The 19,776-nt window shown below is 40.7% G+C and overlaps 1 protein-coding gene across 5 annotated transcripts; it reads right to left on the bottom strand.

Moving 5' to 3' along the window:
• Positions 1-335: 335 nt before the first annotated feature.
• On the bottom strand, positions 336-11,389 carry LOC129080777 (vitamin D 25-hydroxylase). Of its 5 annotated transcripts, none has more exons than XM_054586279.1 (5): positions 11,165-11,389; positions 7,079-7,220; positions 3,097-3,729; positions 2,146-2,475; positions 336-1,292 (listed from the first exon to the last, which is right to left on the bottom strand). In XM_054586279.1, the coding sequence occupies exons 1-5, from the start codon at positions 11,387-11,389 to the stop codon at positions 1,117-1,119; spliced, it is 1,506 nt and encodes a 501-aa protein (XP_054442254.1). In that variant the 3' UTR covers positions 336-1,116. The 5 variants fall into 5 exon arrangements, with proteins under 5 accessions (XP_054442254.1, XP_054442255.1, XP_054442259.1 ...); XM_054586280.1 differs by lacking the exon at positions 7,079-7,220 and adding an exon at positions 6,075-6,147 and having other exon boundaries at positions 11,165-11,369; XM_054586284.1 differs by having other exon boundaries at positions 3,097-3,320; positions 11,165-11,302.
• Between the last annotated feature and the right edge of the window lie 8,387 nt (positions 11,390-19,776).

The raw sequence follows: 19,776 nt of genomic DNA, 5'->3' as shown, positions 1-19,776 counted from the left end.
CTTTAAAAAAAAAAGAATTATGAATTAAATTCCTTTATTAGTTATAGGACTATTTAGATTTCCTATTACTGCATGTGCCAGTTTTGGAAAGCTAGAAAAGAGCTTCTCTTAAGACAGTATTTTATAGAAGCTGCACATTAAAATCATTTGGGACCTGTCCTCAGAGGTTCCAATTTAATCTGGGTATTAGTACTTTGTAAAAAGAAGATTTTTTTTTTAAGTTTAAAAAACATCTCTTTGATTTTTTTGTGGTTTAAATTTTATTCATTTATGTATCATATATTTATGATATATTTTTATTATATATTATATATAAATGAATACAATTACTGGTATATAATCAAAATTTTAATGAAAGATAAACACAGTAAGATTTCTCACTTTCACCCCATCCTCATCTACCTTTCTCTCTCAGTCTCTTAGAAATACCATTTTCATTAGTTTCCCATTAATCTAGCTAGTGCTTTTTATTCAAATATAAGTGCATAATGTGCATTTATACACACACATTCTTGTTCCCCCATCACACAAAAAAGGGAACATATTTTAAACATTGTTCTTTGAATTCATTATCTAATGCTAAGAAATCACCCCAAAATACCCTGGAAGTAGTCATTTATTGTTTTGTCAGTCAGGAATTTAGAAGTGGCTTCGCCAAGCAGTCTGTGCTCAGGATGTCTCATGGGATCACAATCCAATGCCACCTGGGTCCACAGTCATCTGAAGGCTTGAGGAAAATCGACTTTCAGTGTGGCTGTTACATGGTTGGTAAGTTAACCTTGGCAATTTCTGGGAGGCCTCGGTCTCTCCAAAGCTGATACATCCCTAACTTTGAGAAGTCAGGCTCTGCTTAAAGCATCCCTGGCAAATCTTGGTGTCTTACACACCTGTCATGTGCACCTTTGTTCTCCTCAACAGATAATTCTATCCTAGAAGTCATAAAAGCTTAAAAAATATCATTGCTGATGCTTATTATTGCCTGGTATTTTTAAAGTCACACCTGTGTTAATTTGGCTTTAGGATGCTGTGACTTTTGTCCAAACACACACACTGATTGTACAAGGTGCAGTGGGGAGGCGAACATATAGCCTTGTTCCACACAATATCCATGCACTTTCAGCGTCTTTCCACACAGATGAGGTAGGGCTGGGGTTGCAATGTCATGCCTAACCTGGGCTTCAAATCTGGAACCAGCCCATCTGGAAAATGCAAGTGAAACCGCTGAAGCAAGGCTGTGAAAAACAGGAACATTTCCATCCGAGCCAGCTGTTCTCCAAGACAATGTCTTCTTCCTAAACAGAAAAAAACTAGACATCATAATATTGAAAAAATCCACTATATTTAATCCACAAAATTTATGTCTTATGTATGGGTGCCATTCAGGAAATCTGGAATTTAAAAAAAGTTAGAAGAGGTTATTCTTATTAAAGAATTTTCTTAAACTCCAAAGAATAGAGGATGGCTTTTCATCTTCCAGAACCCATTCCTTCACCTTCTTTTGTCAAATCATGGACGTTTGTAAATTTAGTAGTCCTTTTCCCACTTCCCTTGCATGCTGCCAACAATGCCTAAAATATGCTGTGGAAGATCTAATTAGAAGTGTGATATTCTGTTCTACAGATTCAAGAGAAGATAATTTCATTTCAAATAAGTAAAGGTGTACCCTTCCCAAATAAGAGATTCCAGTCCATCTTCCAGGGGTCTTGTGACCTGTATACTTTTTCACCACAGAAGCAGTCTTTTTGGAGATGTATAATAAAGTGGGAGCCAAGAGCACTAGATTCCAATTTCACTTCAAATTATGAGTCATTCCCCTCTCAGGGTCTCAATTTCTCAAGTTACTTGTTACTTACTTTCTTAGCTTTTGGAGTCATGATTCCAAGCCAAAAACCTGCACACACAAAAAGTTTCAGAAGCCAGAACCTTTAACAGTGTCTCTCTAGATACTAAATTAAGACTCATTTTGAGTAGAATTAGCTGTTTATGACCTCTAATTAAACTATTCTTTCCTGTAAGAATCAATGCTATGTTTTCAGAGTTGGAATATGTAATTCTACAACAGAATACTTCAGGTTAAGATGTTACAGTAATGAACCATCACTATGCTTTGTCTTAAAGTTATACCCCATGTGAAAGTTCTCTTACCTAGGGAAAATGGAACCAACGCTTCCTTCTTGGAAAAATACCCACTGTTGTCCAGAAATCGCTCAGGATAGAATATTTCTGGGTCTTTCCAGTACTTTTCATCAAAGTGCACAGAATAAAGATTTGTAATTACTGTTGTGCCTTTAGGGATGGAATAACCACGTACAACTGCATCTTCAGAGGTTGCATGGAAAATCCCTAATGGCACTATATTACAGAATCTTAAAACTTCATGCAAAACTGCCTCAGTATAAGGCATTTTGCATTTGTCGTCCCAAGAAGGCTTCCCACTGGGTCCCATAATTAAATCGATCTCTTTCTGAACTTGTCCTGTCAGAGGAAAAAAGTGTTCAATTTATTACACAATGCTTAAAAAGTAGCATCTAAAGTAATTTCCCTTTGGGATAAAACAAGGGATAACCTATAATAATAAGTCAACAGGATAAGGGTACACCCGGATTCAGATTTTTCATTATCTGGGCATTCTATTTAAATATATATACCATACATTTTGTACTACCAGTAACCAATCAATGCTCTGAGTAACTTTGTTGTGAAAACCAGATTGAAAGTAATAAAAATCAAACAAATCCAGAATTGGAATAACACCTTACTCTTGGCAAGGAAAACAGTAAAGCATAAAACTTGAATTAAAACAACCAGGCTTTTTAGATCCCAGCTCTGCCACTTGCAGTGAATGAGGCTGGGCACGGCAGCCACTCCTCCTTTTCCTTCATTTATAAAGTCGGCATAATAAAACCTATCTCTGAGGTTTTTACATGAATTGAGATAAGAGATTTGAAAACTCTTTATAAAAACTATTAAATATTTTTCTTCTTGGCTAACACAGCAGGAGCTCCTACCTAAAATGCTTTGTACACGGCCAAAGACTCTAAAGCACGTGTGAGTCCTAGATGTAAGTTCAGACCTTCTGATCAAGAGAGTCCTCACCTTGAATGTTCGGATAAAGGGCCATGAAAAGGATTGCCCACCGTAACACATTGGTTGTAGTTTCGGTTCCAGCAATGATGAGTTCACCCACGGAGAAAATTAGGTTTTCTTTGGAAAAAGTAGACGATGGGTCATTTTTACCTCGATCCATCTCATCTAAATAAGCGTCAACAAAATGCTGGGGTAACTGAGGCTTTCTGTTGATGGAAGCTTTTTCAATAAGCCTGGAGAGAAAATCATAGACCACAGCGGCATTTCTAAATAGCTGCTGGTGTTTTCCAAAAGGTAAGATGCCAATCCATGGGAAGGCATTATACAGGAAGACGGAGGCACTGGCTGCGAGTTCCACATTTTCACTAAACAACTCGATCATGTGCTGAAAATCAGTGTCTTCATAAGTGAATCGTTCTCCAAAAATGATCAGATTGGTTATGTTTGAAACAGCATTGGTTATTAATTGTTTAAAATCAAAAGGTCTGCCTTTGTATGTTTCAACAGCATCAATGAAAAATTTGGTTTCTTCTAAAATTTTAGATTCAAAAGACTTTTGGCCGTATCCAAAATAGCGAAAGCTGTTTACAGCTAATCTTCTGTGATCTACCCATCCTCGGCCATATTTGGAATTGAGTAAGCCTGGAAAAAAAAAGGTAAAAAGATTGATCATCCCTACATCCCTGTATCTAATAGCTAGAGAGGCCATGGGGGCGGTGTTGGGGGGAGTTAGTCATTCCTCTCTAAATTGTCTTTCCATAAAATTAAAACTAGACCCAGTAGACAAGCCCTGTTTTCTACTACTCATTAGCCATAAAATATTATAAACATAAAAAACTTGTCTACTATCATCTGGGGGCAGGCAGAAAGGACCTATAATTCTCCCGCCACAAGAAACTAGACAGTCATGGATAATTCAACCTGGGTGAACTAGGCCCAGGTGACTTTATTACCCATCTTTTACTATAAGCCTAATTTACAAAAAAACAAACGACTGCATGTTCTATGGCCAAAATTATATTTTGGACTAAACAAACACCTGAGAATCATATCTCTAAAATTAGAAATTTTCTACCTTAACATATTAGATATTAGCATACAAATTTCCTCCTGTTAAAGGCACATGTTGCCTAAGATAACTCTGGCAGAGGCAAGGGTGGGCTGAACGAGGTGTTAATGTAGTGGAAATACTCAAGCCAAAAAGAGACTACTATGGATGAATGTTTGTGTCCCTACAAAATTCCTATGTTGAAGCCTAACCCCTGATTTCATATTAGGAGGTAGGGCCTTTGGGAGGTAATAGGGACATGAGGGTAGAGTCCTCCTGAATGGGATAAGCACCCGTATAAGAAGGGACAGAAAAGTGGTGATTGCCCTGGGTCATGTGAGGATACAGGAAGAAGGTAGCCTTCTACAAGCCAGGAAGCAGCCTATTTTCAGACATCAGACCTGCTGGTGTCTTGATTTTGACTTCCCAGCCTCCAGCTCTGTGAGAATAAATACCTGTTGTTTAAGCCATTCAGTTTATGGTATTTTTGTTATAGCAGATCAAACTAAGACAGAGGGCAAACATGAAACTCAAACTTATAATGCTGATATTTCTTGTCTTATAATTTCTGAGGTTCCATAGAATACTCTGCTGTTCTGATATGACTGTTGTAATCATTTCCCTTTAAATTAACTATCAAGGGGAAAAAGCATCTTTAGCACATATATTTATGTAGCATGTACTTGATTCAAAATTTCATTAATAATTGGCACATAGGTGCACCTATGATGAAAAATGTCATGTTCTCTTGTCTATATGAGGTACCTATGTAATCTATATTCCAATAATGCTTATGCAACAATATTTTAGTTTGGAGCAGTACAGCAATCTTATATTCCTATATTTCATTCTCTTTGCACACTCCCAGGTAACTATTCATTCAACAAATACTCAACATGTACTTATGGAGCATCTACTATGTTCCAGGCAGTGTTGTGTCACAGATAAAAACAACCAGTGAACAAAAGAGGCAGAAGATCCCTACTCTCATGGCCCTTACATACTAGGCAGGAGAGGCAAATGAATAAATAAATTATACAGCAAGGAAGCAGATATAGGGTTGCTGTCAGGGAAAGCCTCACTGAGCAGGTGACATACGTCAGGACATAGGAGGTGACAGAGCAGGTTGAGCGGCTATCTGGGGAAAGATTGCTGCTGGCAGAGAGAGTAGCTAATCTAAGGCAAAGGCATTGAGATGAGAGCAAGCCCTATGAACACACATACGTATGAGATATATGTACAAGAAGGTACAGAGACTTGTTACAACCCTGCGCTGGCCAAGTTGTAGGCTTTGGGCAACTTTTTCCCCAGCAGTGGGCTAATGTAATGGTAGCTCTGATTTCTCCGTTTCAAGTTCAGTGCATATGTATCTTAAAATAACACATAGTTTTCTACCTATTTTTCTTTAACTGTTTTTTTAAAACTTTAAGTTCAATGATTATTTTATTTTTATCTATAATAAAATAGTCCAAACTTAAATTTAGAGCTTTGAAAAAGATACATATATACATTTTACCCCAAATATTACTCTGATCACACGATTTTTCATTTTCATAATTTATTTAAAGATCTTCTATTATTATTATGGTTAGTTTCTTCTTTTGCCTAATTATTATCTAGAAAACTATTTCAGAGGCTGGAAACTTGAAATTTATTTATATTATTGCTTTCAAGTATCATTATACTCTGGCCTAAGAATTTGCATTAAAAAAAAACTAGTGTTTTCTTTGCATTAGTTTATTTGCTTTGTGAGATAATATAGGGTTAATATTTATTTTTTTCTTTTCAATCAATATCTTTTTAGTCTATCTAATCAAGGTATTATTAAGTTTTTCTTTAAAAGTAAGTGTGAAGCGCCCTGGTTGGTATGGCTCAGTGGATTGAATGTCAGTTTGCAAAACAAAAAGTTGCCAGTTCAGTTCCCAGTCAGGGCACATACCTGGGTTGCAGGCCAGGTCCCCAGTGCGAGAGGCAACATATTGATGTTTCTCTCCCTGTCTTTCTCCCTCTCTCTAAAAATAAAGAAATGAAATCTTTTTTAAAAATTGTTTAAAGGTAAGTATGAAGCTCTCATTCAATGGGAGGATTTTGAGCCCTGGCCTGGGTGGTGCAGTTGATTACAGCATAGTCCCCATACACCAAGGTTTGATTAGTAGTTAAGAAAGGGGGCTTTACCCCTGGCTTGTGTGGCTCAGTGGATTGAGAGCCAGCCTTCAAACCAAAGGATCACCAGTTTGATTCCCAGTCAGGGCACATGCCTGGGTTGTGGGCCAGGTCCCCAGTAAGGGGGTGCGCACCAGAGGCAATCTCACACATTGATGTTTTTCTCTCTCTCTTTCTCCCTCCCTTCCTCACTCTCTAAAAATAAATAAATACAATCTTTTTTTTAAGAAAAAGAAAGGAAGGCTGCTTCAGGTTCTGTAATCTCATAAGCAAAATGACAGTCAAAATGTCACCAAGTAGCCAAGACTGGCTTCAAAATGCACTTTTGATTCAAGTGTGCATGCACATATATGTATTCCTAACTTGTTTCACAAAACCTGTACGTATTGGTATGTGCTAATTATTTAAAACATTATTTACAATATTTATTAGAACTCGATTACAACAGGAGAATTAGCATGTGCAGGTCTAAAATACTGGGGTGGGCAAAAGTAGATTTACAGTTGTTCATATGGAAAGCAATACAATAATTAATAAATAATACAAGAATAAACTGTGTTTTACATACTCACAACTGTAAATCTACTTTTGCCCACCCCTGTAGGACTGTAATGTAACCTAAAAGTCCTCAAATACTAGAGTCTATAGCTTAAATTGATTAATTCTTTCCTGTTAATCAATACAATAGAATCCAAACTCTATGTGCTAAGTTTCCATAAAATAAGAAATGTGATTTAAAATAGTTTAGTAAATCACTAAAAAAGGTGAAAATAAACATACCTCCCATTTTTGTCATCTTCACGAATAAAGGAAGGCATGGTCTGTCTGCAAAAATTTCACTTTGATGAACAAGGCACTCCTTTACTACATCATAGCCATTTAGAACCACACTTGATATACCTCCAAGATCTAAACTGAAGATCTTTGAGAAGAAAAGAAAAACAACATTTAAGTGGCAAAATGTATGGAGACATATAACCATGGAAATTAACAGGTACTAAACCAGCTCTCCGAGGTGTGTTAGTTCCCTGAAAATGCAATGTTTAGAGTGCCTTCTCTCTGCAAGGCATATCAAACACTATGATTTCCTTATGCATTCAATGCCCAAAGACAGTCTTTTAAATGGTATTCTGGAAGGAGTACCAGACTCAGAGGCCTGGGTTCTAATTTTAGCTTTGCCATTAAACATACATAGGACCCTGTGCAGAACCCTTAACCTTTTGGAATATAAAGGTTGTCATAGAAAATACGGTACTTGATTTAGATGCTTTTTTAGGATTCATTCCAACGCAAAATATTCAATGATATCTAGAAACTTATTTGTATTACCAAGATGAGTGGGAAAGCAGCACCATCTACATATTCTTTATTACTCCAGACCTGGGTAGGGAACAGGATTGTCAAAGGCATAAGTGACAACTTTGAAGTATAAACATATTGTAACTAGGCCCATTTGTATTTGGGTCCCTGAATCCCAAGAAGTTAACAAAGAGAGTGCTAAGGGAATATGACCTGGGAAGAAAGACATTATCAATATAACAAAAATTCAACTCAGTAAATTTGAAGATCTAATTGACTTTATTGAGTGATTCATGAATTGAACAGTATCCCATCTAGCAAGCAGAAAGCAGCTCCAAAGATCTGAAGAAAAGGAAAGATTTTTAAAGGCAGAGAGGAGGTGAAAAAAAAAATTGTTTCAGGCAAAGTCACTATCCTAGGGATAACAAAGAAGTCTATCTAGTACATTATCTAACTAGTGTTGAACAGGTAATTTCATGTTGACTAGTCCAAGGTTACATTCCTAGAGGAGGCTGAAACTGCAGACTCTTACAATACCATGGGTTAATTGCCAATAACAGAGGAATGTGAAAAATGCTGTTGATGAAAACTGATAAGTGCCACATAACTTTTCACCTTTACTTGGGCTGTTCTCTTATTTAGAATGCTCCCTTGACTGCCACAATGTCCAAACCATCCCAAGTCTTTAGGGACCATCCTCCATGAACCTTTCTTGGTGCACTCTCTCCCTCTCCTTTGAGCCATCAGAGCACATGCGTAGGAGCTCCCAAAGCACTTATTTAATACTACCTTGAACCAAAAACATTCATATTTTTTTAAAAGATTTCATTTATTTTTAGAGAGAAGGAAAGGGAGAGAGAAAGAGAAGAAGAGAAACATCTATGCACGAAGAGATAAGATTGATTGGTTGCCTCTTGCACACCCCCAACTGGGGACCTGCCCTGCAACCCAGGCAGGTGCCCTGACTGGGAATTGAACCAGCCACCTTTTGGTTTGCAGGCCAGCGATAAATCCACTGAGCCACACCAGCCAGGACCAGAAACACTCACATTCTTGTCTTCTGTTCACCTGCTAAAGTAAAAGTGCCTTAGAATAAATGATTTTAAGTCTTTCATCTTTGAACCTTCCATAGAACCTTGTTCAGTGCCTTGCATTAAGGTCTCAATAAATGGTTACTATATAATATTGTAAATAAATTAATAAGTTTTCAACTCCATTTGCCTTGAAGTAATTATTTTATTGCCTTGTGTGTATCACCTGAAAATAATCTGCAAAATATATTTGTTTACCACTTTACTAGGTAGGGAATGCTTCTCAAAATGTGAATTAAGATTAAAGTCATTGCAGAAGCTTATACATTCGGAGTGAATCTCCAAGGAAATGGTAATTCATGATGGGGTACATTTCTATTTCAGACTGCCTTTAAAATGAATGTATAAGATCTGAGGACTGGTTGTCTTCCTTTCAAGAATTATAAAGGAGAATTGAATTCACAGACTTCATAAAAGTAGATGTCACTCGAAGTGACTGTCATTTCTCATAAGCAATTTTCAAGTCCAGGTTTTTTTATGCGAGCCCACATCTCCAAATTATAAAGTCAGATAGTGCAAAAATAAGATTCCATCTACAAAAAAGCCCTTTAAGCAACTTTTCTACAATCTTCCAGTAGTACAGGAGATAATAGTCTCCTCTCACTTCCAAAAAAGGTATAGTATGAATATTATACCTGTAATAGTGTATTAACAACTTACACTAACTTTGAGACTTTGTGAGAATTGGGAAACACCTCTAAAATAATGGGAGACCTTTAGGGATATTTCACAACTAAGATAAGGGTCAAATGCTGCTGTAGTTTATGGAATTAATGTTAGGTGGTATTTAAGTCTAAGGCAGAGCCAGGCAAACAGTGTCTACATCTTTTTCATTTTTGTTTCTTTTTCTTTTCCTTCTACTCCTCTTGCCTATTGAAAAAAGTTTGATTTTATCACCTCCAGTAGAGAGCCCTCTTTGTAAAAAACCATGATGTCCTAAAATAGCAGGACCAGCAAAAAACAAAACAAACAAAAAAAACAATGGTTCACTCATGCCAAATTCTTAAATCCATTGACCCAAATCTACCTGTCCCAAGATAAGTTTTTCAGCATGTTTCTAATTTAATTTGTATTCTATTATGATAGGAGATTTAGATTACTGCCTTCCAGAAAGGAGTGTTCATTGAAAAAACTGTATTCCTTTCAGTTCAAATATTTATATATAAAAAAACACATTCCTATTCTGCAAGACACCATTTCACAAAATTGATTTAAAAATACATTTGAATTTGTAGGCCTAATAAATTGTTCCATAATTGTTCACCAAGAACATCAGAGTAGCACTTACCTGTTCTCAGTTATTCTTATTACATATACAAGTAAATAAAAAGATTCAAAGACGGAACGGTCAAATTTTTCTAATGAGAGAGAATCAACCTCTACCTCATGCTCTCACATCTAATAACTTCTCTAGAATATTATGATGCTTTGTGCTAACCCAACAGAAATAAACTATATCAAATGGAAATACACTCAAATCTTGGAGAATTTGAGAGTGAAAAAAATCTGAAGAATTTTATGTTTGCTTTTCCTAAAGTCAGCTACCCAAGAGCGATATAAAACTATTAGTGAGCTGCAGAAACCTAGATTAATTCTTGCAAAACCTTAAAGATTTAAGCCCCAACCTGAAACACAGTTGCCAAACAGCCCTGCCTTACTGTTCTTCAAAGCACTCACCACAGCCTGTGGTCGACAATTACATCGATTTTCTCCCTCCATCTCCTCTCCATCCCTAGCACCTGACAAGTCTGCTTTGTTGCTGCACGTAAATGAATGGACTCAGAGCAAAGCAGGTGAGCTCGGTCGGTCGGGGCCAGTGCTCTGAAACTGCTGCCTCCTTCTGAGGTCGGGCGCCCTTCCAAACACCCGGCGCTTTTCCCTGCTAGTCCGCAGCGGGAGGCTGTCCTTCACCTGGGGCGCTCTGAGTGTAAAGGAGTCCACGTAGGGAGGGAGGCTGGCCCGCAGCAGGGGCAGTGTCAAGGTTTGCTATGAGGATGCGGCTGGCCTGTCAACACGGCACTGCTCACCCTGCGCTGTAGGACTCCGCACCCATTTGTCGTCATTCCTTCATTCATTCATTCTTTCACAATTATTCACCGGAGCCCACATCTCTGAGTCAGGGCCTTCCCGGATCCTTGCTAATCCTTACAGCAAAGGCCTAGGCCAGCTGTGCTCAAAAGCAAACATCCAAGAGCCTCCTGCTACCTATTCACTCAGTCCTAGAATTCGGAGGCCTACTTTGCAGGGAAGCTTTGGGTTGTAACCTGGGCCCAAACTCATTCCAGGGCAGTCTGTACGCCCACTGCGTAGGCGCGGGAGCACGACCTGGGCGGCTTAGCGGACTGACGGATGTGGGTTTCTGTCCTAGCACCGGCTACCCGGGAGAGTGGTATCGACAGGTCTGGGCAGAAGCCACCGTCGGCCCACCCGGGAGGAAGGCCCGGGCCCTCCCTGCCCACGGCCCGTCGGGCTGTACCTCGCCGTACACCTGGCTCTGCTTTCTCATGTAGACATGGGGTAGTTCGGCTGAGGCGGCCAGCGAGTAGATGTTGCCGATGAATGGCAGCCCCAGCGGACCCGGGGGGAACCCCGACGGCCGCCTCTGCTTCATCAGCTGGCGGACGCCCAGCGCGAAGAGCAGCAGGAAAAGCGCGCCGCCCAGCGCCGCCGCGCATGCCTCAGCTCCGCGAGGTTCCCACATGGCCGGGGCCTAGGGCCTGTGAACCCCCGCCGCCGCGGGACTGGTCTCGCCCCCTACTCTGCCGCCCCCCATTGGCCCGCTACGCTGAGGTCCCGCCCCAGGTCCAGGGCCATTGGCCCCTCGGGTCAGTTACCTCTCTCTTTCCTGGCTCCGAGTTCGCTGTGTGGAGGTGGGTGCGGCCAGCTGGCTCCGGGCAAGGACCGACCCCGCTGGCTCTGATCCTGGCGGCTCTTTACAGGGTGTTTACAGCAGGGCGTTGAGGACTAGTCGGTCAGTTTAACCTCCCTCACTGGGCTAGGAAAACCCTGCCTCCTTTGCGAACGGCCTCTACTGAGGGCCTTCGTAGGAACCAGATCTGCGTATTTCAAACTAGAAAAACTGGAGAGCTTATCAACACTGCAGACTTTAACTGGACCTGATAATCTTTAGACTCTCCATTAGAGAATTGATCTAACAGTATAAAAAAAATGTAATCGTACTACTCATCTGTTCTTTCCTCCTGTTTCGAGGCATTTTTGTATGTGACTCCGTGAAAACTGATTACACAATGTTTACGTAATATGAGTTAATTACGCATCTTTTCACCCCTTCCTGGTCTTTCCAAACTGGTTACTTCCTGGCAATCACAGAGGATTCTCTGGTCTAGAGTTGCCCAGGGGTAGTACTTACTATTCAACCTTTGTACCTCCACTACCTAAAATTAAGCAACTGATTGCCTATTTGCTATTTCTGCGTTTCTGTTTTCTCTTGAGCAGTTCCTTACAACACAGGACCTTCTCCGCATGGGGCTCTTCTAATAGCTGCCCCGAATTGTGATTCAGCAGTGTCAAGACTGTTACGATCCTCATCAGTTTATCAAAGTTCATTCACAGAACAAGTATTCATTGAATGCCTCCTACCATGCAGTGGCATCCTAAGCAATGGAGACACAGAGGTGAAAAGAGCAGCAAAGTCCCCGCCCTCCTAAAATTTGCATTGTGAGAGGGAAGAGGAGTAAGTAGGTAACTAATTTTGAATAATCATAAGCAAATGAAAATCAAAGTGTGTTATACAGAATGCCTGAGCATGGTGAGATAATTTAGCAGGTTAAGAGATGTCAGAAAATGTCTCTTACAGCAGGTGACATTTGAGCTTTGATCAAATATAAGGAAGTGTATTCATTTTCTACTGCTGCTGTAACAAATTACCATGAAAACTGGTTTAAACAACACAAATTTATTATCTTATGGTTCTTAAGCTCACAAGCCCTAAGTGGATCTTCCTGGGTGAAAGTGAGGTGTTGGCATGACTGTGTTCCTTCTAGAGGCTCTAGGGGAACATCAGTTTTCTTGCCTTTCTGAGCTCCTTGAGGCTGCCCACATTCCCTGAGCTGGGTCTCCTCCATTCCTCCATCTTCAAAGTCATCGATGTCAGGCAGAGTCTTTTCACATTGGCTCTCTCCAACTCTTTCTCCTGCCTCTGTCTTACACTTAAAAGCATCCTTGTGATTACATTGGACCCACCTGGATAATTCAGGATATACTCTCCACCTCAAAGTCAGCTGTTCAGCCACCTTAATTCCATCTGACACTTTGTTTCCCCTTGCCAGGAAACCTAACATGTTCACAGGTCTTAAGTGTTAGGACTTGGGCATATGAGCACTGAAGGAAGGCATTATTCTCTCTACTATAGGAGGGAAACGTGAGGAAAATCTGGAGGGAAATATTCCAAAGAGAGCAAAGGCTCCCATATATAAGCAAACCCTTTCCTCTGAGAGTGTTGCCAGTCTCTTGCTTGATGTAAGAAATGTCTAAACCTGTAAGAATATTTTTGAGTTTATTTGAGCCAAGCTGACAGCACTTGCTGGGAAGCAAAATCTTAACAGATTGAGAAAATGCTCCAGAGAATGGCAGTTTTGCACCTTATTTTATTCATTAGAATCAAAGGAGGAGACATAAGGGAGTTACATGAAATCCACTGGCAGTAGATTAGGTTGGTGGGAGAAAGCGAAGTGGAGAAATCTGTGGAATTCGATAAAAAGTAAAACAGACACATGCTTCTTTACATTGGTGAGTATAGGCTAGTTAACAATATTTGCAGCACATAGAGATGGCATGTGGGGAACAAGATAACAATGAGGGGTTCTGTGGTCTCTGCTCTGGTGGGACATTGTGCCCTAAGTGGCCTGGAAAAAGGGGATTACTGTGACATTCCAAAAACATGCCTGTGTCAAGAAAGATGCCAGCCTAGGATGACTACCCACCACGACTCTCCTTTTTTTAGGAAGTTTTAATCATCCTGTATGGTTAGTTTCAGTCTCTGAGTTTGTAAGGCCTCCACGCAGGCCTTCCCTGAGCTGCTCGGGTTTCATATGTGGCCCCTTTGTAGTCTATGCTCTTTGTGTATCTCTGATGCAAATACACTGAAAATGAAGACAGTCCTTTAGTTAACCTTAGCATTTTGCTTTCTAACTGTTTGGAGCTCACTCTGGCATGTGGACATCCCCCAAAATCTGCAGGTATGCTTCAGTGGATCTCCAAGTACGGAATATCAACCTATAGAAACAGGGTATGTTTCAGAGGATTTTCAGCCCTGAGATATCTGCCTATTGCCTATGTATATCTTTAAAGACACCTTAAATTTTTTCTTTTCTTTTTTAGGATAGAGTAATCTTTTATTTTAGACACTTTCACAAAGAGGTTGTCAGTACATAAACTTTCCAGTGGAGAAGAACAAACATGAAAATCAGCTTCCAGCCATTGGCAACTGCTCTGCTTAGGGCCTATGCTCCTCCTTGCCCAAGTGGTCAGGTGGAGGCTTGCACGTCCCCTCCTTTATTAGCTTATTCCACTGCCTCATGATGGGACTCAGTCATTTCATCATTTTCTGCCAAGGTAGACATTCTACGAAATCATCATATTCTATATCTTGTTCGCTTTCTCTGCACAGATACCACTAAGTACACTAAGTCCATGTGTACATTCTATCCATTCTTTTTCAAAAGTGTGGCGCCAAGGTAGAATCTTGTGAGGCTGCTGAGCACTTTGGGTTGTTATCCAGGAGTCTAAGTCAATGCCCAGCCTTTTCTGTATATCAAAGAAAGGCATGGGGTCCTGTCGTGGTGCCCTTGTCTGTTCGCTGGTTGTGGGTACTGGATGATTTCTTAAATTTCTTATTACTTAAGAATCTTCTAGGGAAATGGAAAAATAATGTGAAAGAGTATCGCTAAACTTAGCCCTCAGTGGCTTACCAGAGGCCAGTGGAGATGACCAAAGGTAGATACTGGGACTGCGGGTGGGGCACAATGCCACTGAGGCACCAGCAGCAGAAGACTATCGCCTGTGGGAAGCCAGAGTTCAGCCCTGCCTGCCTTCCCCAATGTCATCAGGATTGCAGTATCTGACCTGGCCACAACTGTTATGCAGTATTGGTTTTCTGTTCAAGGGTGCCCCTCTTCCATCATTTATATTCACAAAGAATTAATTTCCCTTCCAAAAATATCCTGCCATTCATTTAAATGACGGACCATTCCTTCTCTGGCGCTCTCCCCTGGCTGTAGCAGCTGCAGAGAGCTGGAATCCTGACAGCAGGCTAACTGCATGGAACACAGAGGCCTCCTCCCCTCCCCAGGGCCCCTTGGAAGATGGCGGGAGGCGGGTCCTAAGAAATCACTAAAAGTTGCTCAGAACATGGATCCTTCCCTGTCATCATTTATCATGGTCTCTCAGTGCTCTGCAAAGAGAAATAGTTCACTGTATTTGCTGCTAGCATGATAGTGAAAAGTAATATTTGTCTATGGACTTTATCACAACAGGGTTGTTTGGTGGAACAAGAAATAAAGGATTTCACTGTTTCATGCCAGGGATGCTATCTTCAGTATGCAGGGTGGAATAGGTGCCTGGAGAAACGTGAAAACCCAGTGTAGTCCTCTGACATTTCTATGTGCAGGTAGTAATGGTTTCAACAGAAGACAGCATTGCTGGGCTGGATCAAAAGCCTTTTTCTTGGCTTTGGGGAACTGTCCCTGCAGGGTTTATTCTTGGGGAACTGTCCCTGCAGGGTTCATTCTTGAGGAACTGTCCCTGCAGGGTTCATTCAGTGTCAGATGAGAGTGTCTCCAGGGCTCCGTGCCAGTTCGTGGATGGCTGTGACCTGCAAGCCTGGCTTGAGCCTTGGGTGCTGGCCAGGCAGTCCTCCAGCACAAAATGATGCAATGAGCACAAATGTGCCTCCTTTGCACATTCCATTATGGGCACTCACAGTTGGGCCTCACCAGAATGAGAGGACGTGAGAGTCAGAGAAAGTGCCCAGCCGAGCCACGCTGGACTCTGAGGCAAAAGAAGAAAAAAAAAAAAAAATCAACAACCCTGATCTTGGCTTATCGAAAATGCAGTATCTTGTTTATCATGGATTTTGGCATTAATTTTGATGTTAAAGTGTTACATTAGTGTATTATCTTCATTACTGAATTTTTTGGTGCCCCGTTCAATTTGCTCCTGAGGTGAGGTGAATGCCCCACCTGCCTCACTGTAGTCCCATCCCTGGGAGGTAGGGTACCAAAGTCATTACTTGAGAAATCCTTATCATCTTACTGGTCTTACATAGCATTTTAATGACCAAATGCTATGTAAGAGCTGGGAGTGCACACTTTGATTTCCTTGGATCTCCTGAGGACCAGGCACTGAGGTAGGACTGGCAGAGCAGTGGGACCTCTGGGTAGAATCTGAGCAGCTTAATGAAGGTCTTCCTTTGACCACTACGGACGTCCCCACCTTGCCTGAAGTTCAATCTTTTATCAATTAATTAATACGAGTTAAACATCCCCCAAAATAGGCTGAGCTGGAAAATGCAGGCCCTGACGGCAGAAAGTACAGTGATAGGAACTTCCTAAAACTGCACTTACATGTAAATGAGTTTATTTGAATACGTTCTTAGAAGTAGGACAGAATGGGAGGTGTGATGCTTGAATTTTTAGAGGTGGTGGTATGGTGAGGATGATGGTGGTGGGTATGGGGTTTCAAGAAAAAAATGCAGAAAGGAAAAGGATGGTTTCAGTGAGAAACTTCTTTCTTTCATAATTTCCCCAAAGTCTGGATGGCCTTAGAGAGATCACCTTTCTCCCTGGAGCCCTGACCTTCTCTGGCGATGCCCAGCTGGCCGCCCCAGGCACTGCCTCTTCTCCAGGTCCCTTGTGGGACCTAATCATGACATTGTCTATCCTTTCTTTGAATTTAAATAGATGTCTAAAGTGGATGAACACTCCGTGACCATCTTCTTGAAGTCCCTCTTCCAAATGTAGTGTCTGAGACTCAGAGGAGGTTGTCCAAGGTCACACAAGACAGGACCAGTGGAACTAGAAATTTGGGCTCTGGACTTGTTGCATGTTCTTTCAGTCATTCATCACAAAATTATTGAGTACTAGGGGTATAGTGGTGAGCAAAGCCAGTCATGGTCCCCACTTTCCTGGGATTTACAGTCTACTGGGGGATGCAAACATCAAACAATCACAAATGGATATATCATTACAAACATTTGAGTTTTCTGAAGTAAAGAACAATTTACTTCATAACACATAAGCATGTATAACCCAAGTATCTGGTCAGTGTTGAGGGTCAGAAATTGCAATCTGGGTCATAGAACCAGCTTATACCCAGGAATTTTTCTTCCCCAGGGCCATGTTCACTGTGAGTTTTACTGAAATCCTTCTCAAGTTACTGGCCTTCTCTGGGATATTGAGAGGCAACTAGGAAGGAAAAGAAAGTGGATGTAACAAAGTTCATTCTCTGAAGTTTTTGAATTACACTCACAGTGCCACTTCACTCTCAGAAGCATTCTTACTCCAGCTTTGCAAACGATTTTGGTAAACATTCTTATATTGTGCTTCTAAAAGCAATAACATTGTAGAAGCAAAGTAAACATAGATTAAATTGAACATGCTCATCAACAAAGATGAAAGTTATTTTAAGGACAGTCTCACTTAAGAGTGCAGGGGGAGTGTGTAGTATATTTTTGGAAGACATGGCTAAGTTTCTGAAACACAAAGAAGACTCCCAGAACTTAAAAGATTAACTTAATTGATGTAGAAAATGTGCTTCAGGAGCTCTAATTCCCTGATGGGGTTGATGAAGAACAATGGTAATGACATGAAGCCTCATATCCGTAGCTTGTTGGTACAGTGGGCACGTGTGACGTCTCTCTTTCTGATTTCATAGTCCTCTCAGGTGACACAAGAAAGAGCATCATCTACTTTACCTCTGAACCAAAAAATAATTTTAATCATTGTGGAACATAATCTGATCAAGTCTTTGATGTCATTTGTAGAACTTGTCCACCTCTTGGAGTGACAAACCAGGTTCATCACACTGCATCTTGAGCTGTCATATTCAGCTCATTTTCTTGCAACAACCTTGAAAATATCTTTCCTTCAGTAGACACATTGGTCGGTATCCAGTGGCACAGAAGATTTCTTTTTTGAGGTTTTAAAAGACCAGCATTTTGAGGGTGAGGCAGGGAGTAGATAATGTTCTGGGCCTGCAGGAGATGCAGGACTACTAAGATTTCCCCCGGAAACACCTGGCTTTCTGCTTCCTGCCTATCCACAGGTCACTTCACCGCAGGCCTGCCCCAGACTGCCTTTGCTGAGGAGCCTTATGCAAACGCTCTGGACCGTAATGGCCTCCATGCTTGAGATGCTCCAGCCTTTACAGTCCTTATCGCTTAGATCACCTTTTATGTTTCAGTGCCTTCTCTTTTTCATTAATGATTTTATAAGAATGACTCTGAATTTCTGGAGAGTAGGATCTCCGTTTTATTCCTTTCCTGAATTCTAACACCTTAATTCACTGTCAGTCATACCATGGGGCTCTAAATCCATGCTGACTGATAGGCTGGATGTACTGGGGGACATCTCCTCTGTCAGGACTCCTCCCTTTGGGGCCCTCCAGGGAGACTGTTTTATGCCAGTTTGCAGGCTCCAGAAGATGTGTTTTGCCTCTAGGTTTATTCTTCAGGCAATCAGTTGGAAAGCTTGTGCCTGCAGCAGAAAACTTATACTGAGAGAAGCATGCGCCCAGACACAAATGCGGGTCTGTTTCAAACAAGCGGGAATAAGCCCTACTGCTCCCTGGTGAAGGGCATAGTGCTCCTGCCTCCTTTTCCTGTCTCTTCTGAGAATCACTCACTCATATGGAGGATGGAGCAAGAATTTTTTTTACTATGTTTCATGCTGCAGTGACATATCCTTGTACCTCTTGGCTACACTTTGGAAAGGTATAGAGTGACCTGGTATTACATAAAAGTAGGGCAGCGTTAACATGGCACAAAGTTTACAGTAACTTTAGAGGATTTCAGAATTGGAAAGAACATTAGAAAGCAATTCAGTCCAATTCAAGCTACGTTTTACAGATGTGGGAGTTGAAGCCCTGAGTGGACAAATGACTCACTCAAGGCCACACACTGAGTTGATGGCAGGAACAAGAACACAATGTGCTGATTGCTGGGGCTTTGTTCTTTCCATTTTCTCAGTTGCCTCAACTGACTAAGAGTGAGTTAAACCTAAGAGTTGATAATAGGAGGTACTTCAATGCAAAGTTAGTTCACACATGTTTGAGTTCCAATTTGAGCAAAATGTGGTATTTTCTTTAAGCAGATTTATCAACACAGAATAAATTGAGTTGAGAAATTTTCTGCTGGTGTGAAATATTTGTCTCTTACTTTGATCTAGTTAATTTTTTAGGGAAACTATAAGACTTACTCTGAAATCAATGGGTAAATACACAATTTTCTGCTACAAAACTGGAAGTTTTTCACATATGAGTGTCTTTGGGAAGTGTATGCACTGTAATTGTATATTTTATTACAATCGGTTTGGCCCTGAAGGACATGACTGTGTTTTCTTTTGAGCACAACCATTGTCTAAGAGAACCAGGAGTCTTAGCAAATATGGCGGAAAATAGAGAAGTCTGTTGAGTAATGTATTTTAGTAAAAAGTCTATGGTGAATTGCCTCAGTGTTGATTTTTTTTATTTAGACAAATTGAAAATATTATTCCTGAATTTAAGTTTAACAGTTTGTAGAATATTAGTATCTCATTTTTGGCCTCAAGGTTTAGTTTGGGGGCATCATATTTATATGTTGATATCTATATAATACAATCTTATAATTAGTCAAACTTACATATGTTTATAGTCAAACTTTGAAAATTGCCTTGGGCTAACACTGTATAAAAGGTGCTATAATAGGTCTGGCTGCTGTGGCTCAGGAGATTGAGCACTGGCCTATGAACCGAAAGGTTGCAGGTTCAATTCCCGGTCAGGTGCAGGTTCAATTCCCAGTCAGGGCACATGTACGGGTTGCAGGCCAGGTCCCTGGTTGGGGGCCTTGTGAGAGGCAACCAATATGTCTCACAC

Source organism: Pteronotus mesoamericanus, unplaced genomic scaffold, assembly GCF_021234165.1.
Source record: "Pteronotus mesoamericanus isolate MK-2021 breed Mesoamerican mustached bat unplaced genomic scaffold, CSHL_Meso_final contig_90, whole genome shotgun sequence".
Lineage (NCBI taxonomy): Eukaryota > Metazoa > Chordata > Mammalia > Chiroptera > Mormoopidae > Pteronotus > Pteronotus mesoamericanus.
This window is presented reverse-complemented; position numbering and strand designations above follow the sequence as displayed.

Bases quoted from the DNA above. Each gene is read 5' to 3' on its own strand.
- LOC129080777 (XM_054586279.1), bottom strand. From the start codon at position 11,389: ATGTGGGAACCTCGCGGAGCTGAGGCATGCGCGGCGGCGCTGGGCGGC. The intron at 7,221-11,164 runs GTACAGCCCGAC...TTCTTCTCAAAG, and splicing joins AGAGCCAGGTGTACGGCGAG to ATCTTCAGTTTAGATCTTGG. The intron at 3,730-7,078 runs GTATGTTTATTT...TTTTTTTTCCAG, and splicing joins GAAGATGACAAAAATGGGAG to GCTTACTCAATTCCAAATAT.